The following is an 18,732-nucleotide window of genomic DNA, read 5'->3' as shown; positions in this document are numbered from 1 at the left end:
ATTTTTGTTCCAAGACTGCAATAGAAAACTATAGTTTACAAAGAGTTTAATTACAAAAAGTTCGGTTTTATGTTGTGTGTTTATTTTACCAATCGAAGAAACGAAAGATATAAAACGTACACGGTCCCTGGTGGCAAACACAGTACTGAAAAGCGTCAGAAGTGGCTCTGTGCAATTAAGAGGAAAGATTTCAATCCCACTCTATCTACCAGATTGCATTGTAGTCACTTATGTCAATGTATTTGGCATGGAATTTTGATTTTTTTTTATATATTTCTGATAAATATTGGTGTACCTATTCGTACAATCCACGCGGAATGCATATAAATCCACTCAGCTTTTCAGTCATGCCATATAAGTTTTGTTCTATTGTTACATTTTGAAAATGAAATTGAGTTTTGTTTAATACAATGATTAATTCCTTTTTCAATTTCATTTGTACTAAATAACTCATTACATCTATGTAAAGAATACATGGTGGTCCTAAAGAGATACTATATATATTCTCCATGTTAACTCTTAACTGCAGTTTGCACACATAGAATTTCATATTTAAGTACAATGAGATGATTTCTATTTTGTCAGATTGATAACAATCGCGTTCTCAACTTGCCAAAACCAAAAACAAATGCCTAAAAACGTAGCTTTGCATATAAAGGTGCAGAGGCATGGAATAACATTGAAGACAAACGAAAATATCCATTGCGTGCATAAACTTACTTTGTTTTTTTTTGTTTATTTTTTTAATTTTATACCTAGATGTAGTATCCTTTTAATTTTATTTTATCACACGGCTATCTGAAAATCAACATTCTTATTTTATATGTAGTTGTATTTTAGTAGGATCCAAGTTGAGATACTACCGTGTTTAAATAAATGTAAATAAATAAATAAATAATAAATAAATGTTTGTCGATAAGATGTAGGAAGTCGTGGGCGATGTGTGCAAAGAAAGAAAAACCCTAACCCACCTATTTGATCAGCTTGGACTAAAAATCACAGCGATGACAATCCATGAACGCACAAACTTCTTTGACGTAACCTTTGACCTTAGCAACGACACCTACCAACCATATAAAAAACCGAACGACGAGCCTCTTTACACTCACAGATTGTCCAACCACCCACCATCGGTATTACGCCAACTTACCCACACATCCATCAACAACCGAATTAACTCACTCTCCTCTAGCAAAGACATCTTCAAAAATGCCGCACCAATTTACAACCAAGTTCTTAAACAAAGCAGCTTCCCCACCCAACTCACCTTTAAACCATCAAACATTAATGTAAACACTACGTGCAATAGAAAACGTAACGTCACTTGGTTTAACCCACCATACATCAAAAACGTAAAAACACACCCGCCCACATCGCCCACGACTTCCTACAACTTATCGACAAACATTTCCCACCAAATACTATACTCTCCAAGATATTCATCCGACACACAATACGCGTAAGCTTACAGCTGCGGCGAAAATATGAAAGCTTTCATAACCAGACACAACAAGACTATTTTAAAAAAGACTTAACCCAGAAACCACTCAGAACAAGAACAACCCCCCAAAGAACTGTAACTGCAGACAGAGACCTATGCCCGACAAATGGAAATTGCCTGAAACCCAACATCGTTTACAAAGCCGACGTGACAACGACTGACAACAACGAAACAAAAACTTATATAGGTGTTACTGCATGCGACTTTAAGACACGATACCGAAACCACATTAAATCAATTACGAACATTAAATACCGCAACGAGACACAACTTTCTAAACACACGTGGACACTGAAAGAAAATAAACGAAACTACAACATTAAATGGGACTTCATCAAACAACTTCCACCTCCTCCGAACAAAAACCAAAAAACCTGCCGCCTTTGCCATGAAGAAAGACTACTTATCCTAAAAGGACGTAAAAAGAACATTTTAAATAAACGTTCCGATATCTTTAGTGCATGTCGTCATTTAACCTAACAACTTCTAATCAATGTATATAGTCAGCAAATAATAAATTATCTGTCAGTTGCCTGAAGATCGCCCAACGGCGTGAAATCTTCGCACTTTGTTGGATCATATCTACATTTAATTTCAAACACCGCACTGCATAAAACATTCTTTCATATAACATTCCTTTCACGAGAAAACATCAGCCCAACAAAATTGACCTGTGCACCACTGTGTGACTTCATAGCTCAGTTGGTCAGATCACTACCGGCACCGCAGAGGTCATGGGTTCGAATCCCGTTGAGTCACCTGAACTTTTCAGGTTCATTAGACAATTGCTTAAATTGTCCAACAAAGTGCGAAGATCATATCTACATTTAATTTATTTTCTTCTTATTATCAATATTTACGCTCTGCTCTTAAGCATCGAGCACTGTACTTATATATATATTTGTATATATATATATATATATACAAAGTGCATATACAATGTGCCCTCCCGGCTATCACCATATTAAAATGGTGACTCCTGCACTTGGGACACAGAACGTACGGTCCATCATATATATATTAGTTAAGTACTTCTTTGTAGGCAGTGTGATTTCTATGATTAGTTTTAAATTTGTTTTTTGTAAGTCCAATGTACGTCTTAGTTGTGTCATTGTCCTTGCGTTTCACAGTAGCTTGGTAGATGACGGATGATAATAGGCAGTTTCCGTTAAGTGGACAGTTTTGTCTTTGTTGTCAAATGCATGTTTTTGTATGTGACTTTTTGTTGGTGGTGTTGTCGTTAGTTTTGTCTGATGTTCTCAGTATATGTTTGTCAGGGGCGGATCTAGGATTTTTCAAACTAAGCCGGCAAACGCCGGAGGCGTTTTGGAATAGCTTTACAACAAATTTTCAAAGTGAATGAAATCGCAGTTTTTCATTTTTTCTTACAAAATATTGAGGACAAACACGCTAAGACCATTTCGCCCAATGTCAGGGCTCTTCAGCATGCCTAGGAAACACATAGTGCAAAGCAATAATGTGATTCCGGACATGGACAGTCTTTGTTTTAGCAGCAACGGCGCATTACAACAGCCAGTTGTGCTGTAAGACATTTCTGCACAAACGGCGCATTACAGCAGCCAGTCGTACTACATGAAATTTCTGCAGCAACGGCGCATTAAGCAGCCAGCTGTGCTCAGGGGCCGCGGAAGTATCTCAAAAGTGGGGCACTGACCGAAAAGGGCATGTGAGCTTGCAGCTTACTGTTTTAGTATATTACAGATATGCATTGTTTCATGAATCATGATTAAGTTTCAAAGTCTGCAAAATATTGGTAGACATTCTTAAAACGCTATGCGTATTCTCTACTGCTCGGCGTGCGTGCTAACATATTGAACTAAGATGACTACATGAACAATTTTATTAAGTAATGTGATCTCATTAAAATTTCCCAAAAAATCTAACCCTACGTTCGTTTTTCAGAACAAAGTCCTTAGCTATTAAACGTAAGTCCAGTTCGTCAGTTCTGGCCTTGTTTACATGCATAACAATAAGATTGTAGCGTGCTGCCGTCATTGTGCTCCTGAGATGTGTCTTGACAAGCCGCTGGCATGAAAAAGATCGTTCTCCAGAGGCTGCGCTCATTGGAGCAAGAAGGTAAATCTGCAAGAGTCGGACAACATTAGACATTGCCATGACATTCTGCGATGAGTTATTTTCTTCGGTTGAGAATATTGATGTTATGTTGTCAATTGATGTCACCTTCTTTAGGTCTGGAAGTCGCTGCGAGATAATTCCTTCAAGAAGCTTTAACTCCGCCTTCAGCTGGTCAAAGTCGAGGTCGTTTTCGTAAAGGTGTTCAACTTCATCATTCAACTCAAACTTACGCCCGTTTGCTGCATTAATGAGCACGGTTTCGATGTTCATCAATACAGAATATGTTTTTTGATCGAAGCGCTCCTGTAGTGAAGCCAAGCACGCATCAATTGACTCAACATACTGGGCACGGTGGGCGTCTTTCGCAGTTTGGAAATGATGTTGCTCGCCATCTCCGTGTTGAAGTCACCACGGAACTTTCTTTGGTTTTGGTTGTGTTGGATCGCCTACAAAGTTGATAGCCTTGCTTGAAGCAACTACTTGGTCGTAAAACAAAGAGAAGTTGTCTCGTTGACGCTGCAAGTTTGTCTTCAAGGCATTTATGCAAGTAACAGTTGTTTGTGCCGTTATTGAAGGCTTCTGTAAGGTAGTTGCTACTTGTTCACACACGCTGAAGATATTCTGCGCAAAACTTAAACCAAAGTACGAGGAAAACTTCTTCAATCGGCTAGTCATACCTGATGCTGTGTCACGAACGGTGGACTTGCAAGATTCTTTGGCAATGCTAAGTAATGCAGAGTAGATGGCCTCGTAATTGTGCAAGACAGCCGAGATGGCTTTGGTTCGTACTGTCCATCGAGTTGGACACAGCAAATGCGGATTCTCAATTTGCGTGCCGCTGTCTTCAATCTCTTTGGCAATATGCTGGTATTGCGCCATTCGTGTTGGTGAAGATCGAATAAACACGGCCAACTCTTGCACCTCCTTCAACGTATCGCTGATAATCTAGCTCTCCTTTACATAATCACGCAAAGCCAAGTCAAGACTGTGGTTACCGCAATGAATGTACAGGGCGTGAGGATTCTCAGAAGATATTCGAGCAGCAACCCCACTTCTGCCTCCAGCCATATTTGCTGCTCCATCATATGTTTGCCATCGACAGTCGTCTATCGTCAAACTGCATCGCAACAAAATGTCGTTCAGCGAAGTGGTGATTGTTTCAGCATCGGTTTTCTCTAGCTCGTACATGCCAAGGAAATCTTCGTGGACGGACAAGTCGGTTCTAGATATCCAGCGCAAAACACATGTAAGTTGTTTCTTGTTGCTTATGTCTCTAGACTCGTCTGCAATTAGGCTAAATAATTGTGATTCCTTACGGATGTCTGCCACTATAGATCTCAGGACTGCATTGCCCATCATATTAATCAACTCGTTTATGATGTCGTGACTGAGATATCTTCCGTTGTCAATCCACTCCAACAAATCAGGTACATCCTCTGCTCTTAATTTTAGCAACTGTTGCAAGTTACTCTCAAGTTCAGTTTTACCTTGCAAACTTTGGGCTTGGCGTGCCAAACACCTTATACTACTTAGTTGTTTTAGCAACATTCTCCTTCGAGTTTCCTGGGTTTTCCTCAATTCACAGACCAATATCGCTCCAATATCTCTTCTCTAATTATCAGATAATAAAACTGTCTCAGTCGCCTCTGCGTGAAATTTAGACTGAGAGTGTGTTTTAAGTTTTTCTCGGCACTTCTTGCAGTCGCTGAATTCTCCTAGAAGAAAAGCCTTTTCACCATTATGACTGAGAGTAATAAGGTCTTGACGCATCGCTCTTTTACAGAAGTAACAGGCAATGGTGCCTTTTGTCATGCAGTATGTGACCCATGTATATTTCAAAAAATATAGAAGACGGACAAGTTTGTACATTCGACGATCCTCCTGTACTGGCTTGCTTTCTAGACGTGTGCTTTATTTCTTCTAGGGTAGGATGGTAAGGCTGTCGGCCTGTACAGCACAAACGCTTACAATCGAGTCCTAGCAAACATTCCGTTGACTCAATTTGCATAGGTCCTACCAATAGGGCGGTAGTGGTGGAACTTGGCAAAGACGCATACGTTAGGTTTTGAGAAGGTGTGTGAACTGGCTTGGTCGGTGGCGCGACTAGTATCTTTGAAGACGATGTAGAGTCAGAATCGCCGAATTTTGGTTTGGAATGAGTATGAGAAAACTCAAAACAATGTTGGCTTGCTTTTGAACATCAATGACTGAAATGACTCTCGCGAGATTGTCTTTGCCAAGCATTTACAATTCATCCCTAAATTTTTCACCCTCTTGAAAAGATTCACAGTTAGGACAGCAGCATTCATGTCAATATATGAATTTTTAAAAGATTTCCATAAATTCCATCTGATTGTAGTTTAATTTCTATCGTGCTTTAGAAAATTACTATGAAACGATCAAACATTCAACTCAGACAGTGAGCTTGACTATTTTAGTTCAGTTGGCTATCAGTCGAAATCGGTCAAACCAATCACAGTAAGAGAAAAATTTTAACGAACCAATTACACGATAGCAATTGGACTCCCTTATAGGTCCGGCCACCCCGCTTATCGGTCGAGATTATTCCAGATCGTCCACTGATCTGCCTATTGACCAATCGAATGGTATAAATAAGCGTTGTTAAACTCCGTTATCGGTCGAACCAGTCGAGCCACCCCGCTTATCAGTCAGCCAGTTAATATAATTCTAGATGTTTTTATATACTGATGTGTTTGCTAAGGTGGTATTTGTATAAGTTTTCATACATAAGACAGAATTTTGACGATGAAATCCAAACGATTACAGAACGAAAATTTAATGATCAAAAAATTGTAATCATTAATTTTTATAAATATTTTTTGAACTATAAACATCAGTCGCGTGATTGATTTCACATACCCTAGATCCGCCCCTGCGTACATCCTGTGTTTTAAGTGCAGAAGTCACCATTTTATTATGGTGATAGGATGGAGGACACGTTGTAATATACTTTGTACATATATACAAAGTATATTACTTCGTAAGTAGCTTTTGTAGCATTTACTATGATATTCTACTTCAAGAGCATTACATTCCTTGTCTGTAATGTGGACCGGAATTCTTTGGTCCTCTTTCCTGTTTGCAGCTTCTGATAGTTTTCCGCCATTATTCGTTTCTGCGGGAACTAGTTTGTCTAGAACTCGTTTTCTAGTTTCGAGAAAACAAAAATTATAATTGAACATTCCTCATCATCAGTAAGTTGTTTGCTTTGTTACCTTCAAGCGTCTTTTTCTCAAACACTGCTTGAGTTTATGAACAACAAAAGTTGAATCATATTATAGGTAGATTACGCATAGAACATTATGCTGTTGCAAAACGGTTATTGGGATACCTGTAAAATGTTGGTTTATTTATTACATTATTTACCGATTGAGTGATGAAAGACTCTTCTTGCAGGCATATTATGCATATTGACCGCAAAACTGCTTTATTTCTGACAGGAGGTTTAGAACTGTCATGACAAAACTAGGATGATCGTAGCAGTTTCGCTCACTTACATCTGTCGACTTATCTTCTTGTATATAGTTTTTATTGACAGTAGCTGCTGAAGCTTCTAACTTTTTGCTCATTCTTTTTTCTGCCCGTCAAATCAGGCCAACATTGGTGAACTTTGCGTAGCAATTTCTATGGTACAAAAAGTCTCCATGGTACTCAGCCAAAGGACTTTTCAAAGAATGATTTTTTCATCAAATTTTTGTTCTTTTCAGCAACGTCTCTCAACTCACCATCGTATATTAACCAAAGCTCGTGATAATGTAAAATTTTTTTTCAAGATCTTTCTGGAAAATCAGTTAATGGCACGTTTTCACATTTAAAATGAATTACACATCCCCACAAGCTCGCCATTTTGTTGTTTTGCATCATTGTGTGTGCACCCGCAATTTTTGTTAGATTTTTAGCAGTTTCACACATAAAACGAGATGGCAACAGGTAAAACTTTAATCGAATATTATGAAACTTTGGAGTACTGAAACACCAAAGATTGCAATTTCAACATATGCAAACAGCTTAAATCATATACAGTTATTAAAAATAAGTAGTTCTCTGTGATTTTTATGTAGTCATGAATTTATGCATTTAGAAATCATTTTTAGCACATTTTCTTGATACAGGATACGGCCTATTAGACAAATGCAAGCTTTGCAGACAATCACAAGTATCAAATGTTCCTCGTTCGTGCAAACAGTACAAAAATATTGAATGCAAAATATTGAATACAAAGTAGTAAGACGAGATGTACTTGTATTCAACCCAAATTAATACGTATTCCCATAGTTTATTTATTGTTGGGTTCATTTCGCTCGCAGCACGTTTCGGTGAGTTTATTGACAGCGTTGAAGTAAATGAACTTATTTCGTTTTCTATTCTTTTACAAGTTATTCGTGTGAATTTACATAATCTCAAATGACAAAGAATACTCACGCATTGTAGCATAGATAAAATACGTGAGCGGGAAATACAATTAAATTTATGCGTTGCTTATGATATGCAAACCAAGCTAAACTAAAGAAGTGTGCAAACCAAACTAAAGAAGTGCTTGACCACACTTTTCAACACTTGTGTCAATAGTTAATTTACTGGTATTGATTTGTATATTTCTGTACATCACTGTTACGTGCGCGGTCCCGAAAGAATAACTATTAATTTTGGTTCTATTTCAAAAGTCCAAACGCAACAAGATAGTGTGAACCAGTTATAATTACTCAAGCAATTTATTAAAGCGTAACTATAATATGACTATAATGTTAACAATAATAAGTGTAACTTTTCTCCTCTGAGTACAAACGTGAATTTTTAGTCTTTTTCGAATCAAACAATGACTCACAATAGTTTTCCAAATAGTAAAGGGACAGAAGCCAAATGATAATGAATAGTCTTCACGTAAATGGTAAATTTTTTAAACTACCTTAGTAGAACAAAAGAAGAATATACAGAAGGGTCACTCGTGTCGGCGCAACTAGTTGATTAGGGTTTTTGACCTTTTTCCAACATTAAAAATGATTCGAACTCATATCTTAAGTCAAAATATTCTCGAATTCATTATCAATATTGACGTCATGTAACTTTAATGGTTGGAACCAATGATAAACCCTAATCAACTGGCTGACATTATTCTGTGTCAGTAGGCGATGTTTCGTAGGTTGTACTCAGTAGTCTCAGCTACTCATATGTACATAAAATCTTAAAGGAAGTACTGTGGTTTTGTGACCATTATCCTATACGCATTAAACTATGATACAGCAGTCAAACTCAATAACAAACTACAGTGGCAATATTTGCGGGTTTTAAAATATGTGTTGACGAATGTAGCAAGCTTCTAGATTTCCTAGTTGTAATGAAACGACAAAATGTCTAAATTGAAGACAACATATGAATTACGTAAATAAGTAAATATGTGAAATAAGTGAAGTAGTGTTACATTTTATACACGACAATACATGATATTTGTTATCATGTAACAATCACATGACTGATGACGTCATCAAATTACCAAAAAGTATAACATTAGTTATATTTCTTAACTTTTTAGCCAAAATGGCATAATGCATATTTGTATACAGTGAAAAAATTCATTCGAGCGATATCTATTGTTGAAAAATGATGACCTCATCACGACTTTATTAGCAGATTTACCTTAATAACGTCAGTTTATTTTTTGCTTCATTGTTTTGTTTTGGTTTATTTTGAAATGTCATTTTTTAATCTCAGAATTTGAACTATTAGTAAACACTAGACAAATTATCTTCCACACAAATAATTATAAAAGATATATTATTTTTTTACTAATACTTACACATAACGTAGTTGTACATCTCAAGCACAAATCATCCCTGCTTAAACTTGCAAGTCTATCAGCAAAAAAACCAAACAAGCTATTTTCTTTATCTCTTAACTGTGTGAGGATGAACTTTCCGGCCAGCAAAGGATGGAGGTATGTTACTGATCATTTGTGCACCGGTTTTCTGGTGTCTACTTTCTAACTCAATACATATTGGAACTCAAGCAATCCATTCATCGCTCGAGTCTTGGCTCGTAAAAAGGTCTGAAACTTCCTATGCCTTTTTCTTATTTTGTAAAAATATGAATCATTGTCATCGTCTTCAGCTAACAGTGGTTCTTCATCAAAATCCCTTGAATTCTACCATACATTGCCTGCGAATTGTTGATCCAAATTTCTGATGTCGACACTGCTTCTTAACTTTACCGGACTTTATGTATGTTGCTTCTTTTGCCTTTCTTTTTCACGCTTCTATTTTGTTTCAGCATCAACATCATCACTAGAATGTTCCCCATCACGTCTTAATTACGTTTTTATCTTCTCTTGGTGCTCAACCACACGGCTACAACGTTGATGTATTTGTTAAATGTGTCATTTCAATGTTGATCTCGTTGCAACGTAGGCAAATGTAAGTACTATGCTTGCTTTACTAGTTAATTTACCTGTTTAGTTGAATCTACATCATGTGGAAGACACATAATTGACTTAACTTTCGCTCAAACTTCAGTTTTATTATAGACAATCTCATTCATATGCAACGACAAATAAAATTTTTTCAATTTTCTTGCAAAAAACACCGATTTCTTGTGGATTTTCTCTTCGAAAAAAGCAGCAGCTTGATTCTTGCCCCGCGAGAGAATATTAAAACACTACACACGCGTGTCTAGAATAAAATGTCGCGTGTCTGGTATAAAATCTTGACTTCATTTAGTTGCTTCAATTTCCATTTCGCTTGCTTAGTTCAATGTTGCAAATAAAAATATATATAAACATCATTTTCTTCATTTTAAGTTAAATATGCTATTTTTGTAAATAAAACGAAAATAGTAAGAAAGTGTCGTTCAAGTATCAACGAAGTTGAAGTCATTGTCTTCATTAGTACTTTTTGTAATGGTCACGCTTTTGTAATGGTCACGCTCTTCCATGTATAACATCAGTTCAAACAAAAATTATTAAACAGATAATAAAACGACATTAAAAACCTGGATTCTCCTCTCATACTAGATAGTTTGACCGAGCAAAACGTAACTCCTTTCCTTTTCATTTTATCAAGAATACAATACAACGCTACTTGAACAACAATAAAAGTACTTGTTTGTAAATGTAGATCGTCCAGGTTGGTATAGTCCTGAGAAAGACTGTTTTTGTAGTTGTTGACTGACGTTTCGACAACCTTAGCGGTAGTCATCTTCAGAGTCAAATGAGGAGTAAACGTCAGGTTAGCCGTACTTATTGATTCATTCGTCTGTTTAAATATTAAATGGCATCATGGCATGTACAAAGCAAGAGCAAAGGTTATATGCATGAAATTTTGAATACGAATGAGTCAAATATCTAAACATGAAGCTAATACATTTAATGATAAAATCAAAATCCTATAACAATGCTACTACTCATTATCAGACGTGAATAAACAACTAACAAAATTATATGTTTGTAAATGATAATCGTCCAGGTTAATAAAGTCCTGAGAAGGACTGTTTTTGTAGTTGTTGACTGACGTTTCGACAACCTTAGCGGTAGTCATCTTCAGAGTCAAATGAGGAGTAAACGTCAGGTTAGCCGTATTTGTTATCTGGTTCATACGTCATTGTATTGTGTGTACAGGAAATGTGTATCGTCATTGTGAATTAGTGTGAAGTGAAATATTTTTAGTTGTGATGTTTTTAGTTGTAATGTGTGGGTGTTAATTGTGTATTGTCATTGTGAATAAGTGTAATATTTTTAGTTGATCGTTTGTTTGTATTGTGAATAAGTCGTTTGTAAGGTTTCCAAATTGGTATACCAACTTTCTAATGAAAGCCGTTGTCTATAGTCAGTACTGTAAGTAATGCATTTTGCCGAGTCCCAGTCAATGTTGTGCTTTATGATTCGGTGATGTTCGGCAATGTGATTAGTTGTGTTATGTTTCTTAGTAGCTCGTTTGTGTTCAGTAAGTCTTATGTTTAAGTTCCTGCCAGTTTCCCCGAAATAGGAGGCGTGGCAGTCGGAGCAGTTTATTTTGTAAACTGCACCTTGTCGTTCGTTGGGTTGTTCTTTGTCCTTTATGTTCGTTAGTACTTGTCGTAAAGTTGTGATTTGTTTATGTGCGACACGTATGTTGTATGGTCGTAAGATACGCGAGATAGTCTCAGACGTACCTTTGATGTAAGGTATCGTTGCTGTTGTCACTGAGTTGTTCGTTTCGTTGGGCTCGTTGGGTTTGTAAGTGTTGCGACTGATAAAGTAAGAGTTATAGTTGTTTTTGTCAAAAACACGTTTGAGATAGTTGTTTTCATTGTGTAGAGCGTCCGGTGAATCACATATGATTTGTGCACGTTCTTGTTAATGTTCTGATTGTGGTGGCTTTGTGTGATGTAGTGTTGTAAGACGATTGGTCTTTACAAGAAGAGTTCCGTTTTCTTCGACATCTTTGGTAAATTGTATGTGGCTGTTCTTTTTGTTGATGTGAGTGAGAAAGTCATCAATCTCGTCTGCATGTAGTGCTGTGATTGTGTCATCTACGTAGCGGAACCAAAAAGGTAGTGCATGTTTGTAAGTCGTGAGCGCCCGTTCGTCTATAGATTGCATTACAATTTCAGCAACTACAACAGAAACGGGTGAGCCTATTGCTGTTCCTGTTCCATGTAATTGTTTGAAGTGTGTACCTTTGTACTGGAAGTAAGTCGAGGTGAGGTAGAGCTCCAGTTGCTCCATAATGTCTTCTGTCGTTAATGGAAGTACGTCCGTAGTGTTTGTAATGAGGGTTTTTGTACAAGTAAGTGCCAGATTAAGTGGAATACTGGTGAACAGTGATTTCACATCAAAAGACATTAGTACATAGTTGTCCGGTATTTGTATAGTGCTCAGTTTTTTAATGAAAGTTTCAGTGGATTGTAGCTTGTGTTTTGATTTGCTCGTATGTGGTTGCAGTATGTTAGTCAAGTACTTTGAGAGTTCGTAAGTAGGCAAACCACAGAATGATACAATTGGTTGCATGGGTATTTGTGGTTTGTGAAGTTTGGGTAGTCCCTATAGTCTGGGCGGTCGTGGTACTGAACATCTAAGTCGATAGTAAATACGTTCAGATATAATTTTAGATTTTCTCTTAGAGAAGATCTTGCTATTAAAATTGCGTACTAATGATGGTGTTGTGTTTCGTTTGAGTCGTTCGTATGTTTGTCTGTTGTTAACAAGGGTGTCCATTTTCTAGAAGTAATCAGTCATGTTCTTGACCACAGTCACGCGTCCTTTGTCTGCTGGTAAAATGACGATGTTGTTGTCATGTTTTAGTTGTTTGAGTGCTTGTTGCGCGTCCTTTGTCAAGTTATTATCACGTATAGAGGCCAATTGTAAAGCGGAGACTACCCTGCTTCCGAGCTCGTCTTTGGTTTTCTCTGACCAGTCTCTTTGATACGCAAGATCGTCTCAGTCGGGATTCGTTTAGTTGTTATGGAATGTTTTATCCGTGTAAGACAGTAGTCGTGTTTCAGTTTCGTCTAATGGAACTGAAGATGACTACCGCTAAGGATGTCAAAACGTCAGTCAACAACAATAAAAACAGTCTTTCTCAGGACTATACCAACCTGGACGATCTACATTTACAAACATGTAACGATACTCCCGGGTTCAAACCATTTACTTTAATAAAAGTACTGAGAAGTCCAACTCTAAAACTCACACAAATGATGGACAACAATATGATAAAGAACTTTATTTCAAACTAGCGAGATATAATTCCTGCAATATTTATGAATCTTTTCGCCAAATATCTACTAGGAAAAAGGAACACAAAAACACAGACAGAAACTCCTCATCAACAAACATTTTAATATTTCTCATTCCAGTAAAAATAAATTTTCAAAATGTTGCTTAAAAATCATTGGCACCGATCAATCAAACATGATCTAATAAGATTGATCAAACAACTCGAAGTTAAAGGAAAAGCTCCTGGCTTAATGCAATGCGTACATTGACTAAGACGTAGTTTTTAAGAAGCTAGAGTTTGAGACTCGCCTCTCGCACTATAGGATACAGTATACTATTATATAATTTACTTAGTGTGTGTGTGGTAAGGTATTGTCCGTTGGTCATGTCAACTCGAATAAAAGGGGCTGTTTTCTACCTCAAAGACATAATGGTATTCGCTACTTGTTGGCGACTTCAATTAACAAGGTATGCATACAAAAGCGACAAGATCGAACCTCGTCTTAAGCCTTTCAACAATGAGGTTCGAGTTTCGAAGCAGAGGAATGGCTGCTTACTTTGAATTCATTTCTCTGCTTGGGTTGGCACTATTTGACAGCTAATTCCTTTCATTTTTACAAATATCTAGCGATCTAATATCACTCAATATGAAGAAAAAACTTTTATACAAAGTTGAAAACATTAAATTATTCGAATTTTATCTCTCGCGTGTGGTTCGGTCTACTCATAGTCTCATACTTCAATGTATTTCATAGCTTACTTTACACCACACTTCTAAAATTCTACAAAGACATGAGCATTTAGAAAGAAAAAAACAAACAAAGAAATGGATGTTATAAATACATATTAATTGGACAGTGATATGTCCGTCACCCAATAAACAAACAGTAACCAGATGCTACTAAAGTCAGTCGCAATCTGAATAATGATCAATGTATGAATGATTTTTACATACAAATGAAGTTAATAAAAGGAAATAATTTAATTTCTTGAATTTATCGCATATGAACATGAGAAAAGTAGCTACCATGTAAGAGGAATTACAACTAAAACTAAAATTTTGCGATAAAATTTTTTCAATATAACAAAATATCAGCCTGATTTACTCGTCAACTTTTGTTTTTGTAAATAACATAATAAAAAAGATCAGTGCATGCACTTTAATAGTCTAGAGTGTAATTCGGGCAAGATGACGTCTTCAAGTTGTGCTCGCCACAAAACAGTTATGCCGTAATTTCATTTGATGAAATTCTAAAACACAAAAGGCGATATTATGAACACAATTATCAGTTGCCGTTACTTTGGCCGGAACACCTCAAATAATATGGATAACTGTAAACGTTGTCAACATCGCTCAAATATACTACATCTTAAACTCCCAGCTGATTGATTATAACAACAAAACATTGCTTTCAACCATTATCAAATTGTTATTTCAACCGAATAAAATTAACACAACCAAATATAAACGGTTATAATGACCAATTAATATATCATAATGAATATCAAACTCTGCTCAAAACAATGGACCTTATGTGTAATGACGTAGCTATGCCCGATGGGTGCAATCAATGACTTATACCCAATCCTCTAGATATCTAACTGCCGTTGTCACGGTGAGGCAAATTTTATTCGCGGGCGCCATCTTGAAAGGTGGCAAAAAACATAACACGCAATATACGGTAGTATAGTTTACATGTCAAACTGACTCAAATATATGGTTGAAAAACGTTGAAAGCAATCAATCTTAAAAACAAACACAGGTATAACATCCTCAACTCTAAAACAACGTTCAAGAAGCACATTTTAGCTGCAAAGCGCGTAATTTTCGATTTTTCATGGTCAAATCGTGCGCCGCGTATGGATGTACAAATCGCTTTTCGAAAGAGAGTAACATAGCTTTTCACAAAATTCCCATTGAAAATAAGGAGCTCTGTAAAAGATGGGTCATTGCTATGAAACGAAAAAACTTTACCCCAAACGCAAGCAGCTTTCTTTGCAGCGATCATTTTTTGCACGATGATTATAACACTGAAAATGCCTATAAACGCAAGTTAAAGTTAGACGCGATACCTTCAGTGTTCGCTTTTCCGGAGAGACTACTATCTAAAAAGTCAAAAAGAAAGCCTCCTGCTAGAAGAGAGACAGAAATATCATCACCAAGCGCTAAAAAAGCTAAAATAGATTTGCTCGAGGAAAGTCTAATAGAAGAGACAATACCAATGCAAAATGCTGTAGCAAGTAGTCCCAGGAAAAAAAAATTGCGAAGAAAAGTAAAAACTCTTAAGCAAAAGTTACGACGTAAGGAAACGAAAATTCAGTCGCTACGTAGTTTGGTGAAAAAGCTTGAAAAAGAGAAATTTATTTCATCAGACGCAGCTTCAATTCTCGATAACAACTTTTCAGGAGTAGGTGGGGAAATTTTAAAATCAGACCTAAAGAACAAAAATCGTGCTGCTACAGGCCGTCGATACTCAGACGAAGTTAAAAAGTTTGCGTTAACACTTAATTTTACTCTCCACGAGCGTACAATTTTGTACGCACGATTTTACATTGCCATGTCCAAGCGCTATCTCAAACTGGACTTCCAGTGTAAACTGTGAACCAGGGTTTTTTGATGATGTGTTTTCATTTCTACAAGAAAAAGCAAGAAATAATCCGGAGTATAGGGACTGCGCTCTTCTTTTTGATGGTATGTACATTAAGTCAGGGGTTGTTTACAACAGAAGTAAAGGAAATTATGAAGGGTTTGTCAATTTTGGTGCGGATGTTGTTGCTTTTGATCCAGACAAGGTTGCTACTGAAGCTCTTGTGTTTATGTTAGTTGGTTTACGAGGACATTGGAAATGTCCTATTGGTTACGTGTTATGTAGTGGAATAAATTCTTCAAATTTGAGTGCACTGGTTAGCAAATCGTTTCGCTTAGCATCTTCACATGGGCTAAATATTTACAGTGTGACTTGTGACGGTACTGCCACCAATTTTGATTGCATGAAAGCCCTTGGTTGTGAGTTTGGATCAAATTTGTCTGACATTAAATGCTCTTTTAACTATGAGTCATATGAACACCCACTGTTTTTTGTTCCTGATGCTTGTCACATGCTAAAACTGGCAAGAAATGCATTGTCCGATCTTAAAGTACTGGTTTCGAGTGAAGGTAGTTTGATCAAATGGGAGCATATTGAAGTGCTGCATAAAGTTCAAGAGGGAGAAGGGTTAAAATTTGCAAAAAAGCTGTCCACGGGGCACATTGAGTTCCATAGGCACAAGATGAATGTGAAAGTTGCAGCACAAACATTCAGCAGTTCAGTTGCAGATGCCATTGAATACCTGATGCTTTCTGGTCATCCAGCTCTTAGTGATGCGAGTGCAACAATAGAATTCATAAGGATTGCTGATCAACTTTTTGACATATTAAACATACGAAGTCCATTTGGCAAATGTTTTAAAAAACCACTTTTTGTATGTGATCACAACACATGGAAAAAAACTTTGGAAAAGTCAATTGAATACCTTTTTTCCCTTAAAACAAACTCTGGTGTTCCTCTGATCAAATATAGAAGAAAAACATTTGTTCTCGGTTTTGTAGTAGCAGCATCGAGCATTAAAGAGTTGGCTCACATTCTCCTTACAAGGGAGCATGATCCTTTCAAATACATTCTGACATACAAAATGTCCCAAGACCACCTTGAGCTGCTGTTTGCATGCATACGTGGTAAGAATGGCTTCAACAATAATCCAGATATTGTACAATTTAAGTCCAGTCTACAAAAAATTCTTTTAAGAAATTCCATCATTGGTTCCAAGCATGCAAACTGTTTGACTTTCGAAAATGAATCTGCTGGTTCTATTTTTTCATTAAAATGGAATAAAAGAAATGCTCCAGCCTTTGAAGTAGAAGAGATGACACCAAAGGACACACAATATGTCAGTAGTTTAGTTTCTGGATTAGAATCATGTTCACTGTCATCATACAAAGAAGCAATACTTGGATATATTGCTGGGTTTGTTGTAAAAAGATAATCAATAGAATCACCTGTACTGAATGTGCAAGAGCTCTTTTGCTTAAGTCAAAAAAATCATCATCAGTTCATGATCATAATTATTCACACTTCCAAACTACTACATCTTTATCTTTAATCAGTTTGAAGAATCGTGGTGGTCTTGTTCTCCCTTCTAATGGTGTGACCAAAATTATATTTGCATCTGAAAGAGCTTTTCAAGTCCTCATTCATGAAACTCGTTCAAAAAAACAAAAAATTTCCAGCAGGAGAAACTTGAAGACTATAATGGTTCATCTTATTAACCAAGAGCTTGCAGAAAAGAGCTTGTTTCCTGAACTCAACGAGCATGATGTTGATCACGAAGCAATAACTGAAGATCTACATTCATCACAGCTTATCAAACAGATCATTGAAAAATACATCAATTTACGACTTTCGACCTATGGTAAGCAATATAATAAAGATATCCTCCACAAAAACAAAATTGGTGTTCGCCAGCAATCTACGAAGCTTGTTTTATTTCAAGGAATCTAGTCGACTTCGATGAACATCCACACCACAACCAAGGAAATGTAAATCCTAAAAAAATAATTAATAGTGGTTTATTGTAAATAGTGAAAATAAGCGCATTTTTACAACGATGCAGTCATATTGTTAATAGATCTAAAATTATATTGTTCAGGTAAAACAATTCATATAAACCGTAAACGTTGTGTTCAAATCAAAGTTCTGGATAGCTGTTATGCGATTTTGTCGCTTTTTTTCTGTAAATATGTTTTCGGTTTACGATAAAAAGCATAGAGAACAGCAAAGAAGATGTAAATTAATAAATACTCACGATTAGTAGTTCATACTTATGTAACTCTCAGCCTTTAGTTTATGGTCGCAAAATACACGTTAAGACCGCTCTATCTGAAGTATTTAAAAATTTTACACATTTTAACAATATTAAAGAAATTACTCACCATTTTTAATGCAACTTCAGTAGAACAGCATCATAAAAACGCTCTCAAAGTCGATTTCTCTCAGCACAGACTTAATGTTTTTATATGCCGCCATTGTGCTTTTGCCACCTTTGCAAATGGCGGCCGCGTAGAAATTTGCCTCACTCATTACTATACAAATTTGGCTGAGTCAGGTATCTAGTAGAATGGGTACTAGATCATTGGGTGCAATACACCACTTTGGCGGTTTTCATATATGTGGAAACACGTGTTTGCTAAAGAGAAAAACTCGGACAAACATGGCGGAGTAATTTTATAACAATGGTTACGAGGAAGAGGTGCGCTTGGAGAATCTGCAAAAGCGATTCGCGGTATCCTGATCGCTTAAAACGAGACGCAAGTAGAAGCAAAGTATTTTTTTTACATTTTCCTGGGGAGAAATACCATAGCGACAAGCGAGAGCGCTGGATTCGTGCGTGT

General features: G+C 36.6%; 1 protein-coding gene and 1 long non-coding RNA gene across 2 annotated transcripts in view; both read right to left on the bottom strand.

The window, feature by feature from the left end:
* Positions 1-14,267: 14,267 nt before the first annotated feature.
* The window catches only part of LOC124447430 (glucose-6-phosphate exchanger SLC37A2-like), a 125,401-nt gene continuing 120,936 nt past the window's right edge, over positions 14,268-18,732 (bottom strand). The window contains exon 24 of the mRNA XM_046998354.1: positions 14,268-14,555. Within this exon, the coding sequence (XP_046854310.1) occupies positions 14,528-14,555 (28 nt within the window). The 3' untranslated portion in view covers positions 14,268-14,527. The remainder of the gene's footprint in view (positions 14,556-18,732) is intronic.
* Positions 15,924-18,454, bottom strand: LOC124447433. Its single transcript, XR_006948723.1, has 3 exons — positions 18,274-18,454; positions 16,818-17,887; positions 15,924-15,938 (listed from the first exon to the last, which is right to left on the bottom strand). It is a non-coding gene; the product is annotated as an uncharacterized LOC124447433 (long non-coding RNA).

The sequence above is a fragment of the Xenia sp. Carnegie-2017 genome, unplaced genomic scaffold (assembly GCF_021976095.1).
Source record: "Xenia sp. Carnegie-2017 unplaced genomic scaffold, XeniaSp_v1 HiC_scaffold_22, whole genome shotgun sequence".
In the NCBI taxonomy this organism is placed as follows: Eukaryota; Metazoa; Cnidaria; class Anthozoa; order Malacalcyonacea; family Xeniidae; genus Xenia; species Xenia sp. Carnegie-2017.
The sequence above is the reverse complement of the archived record's forward strand: the minus strand, read 5'-3'. Positions and strand labels throughout refer to the sequence as shown.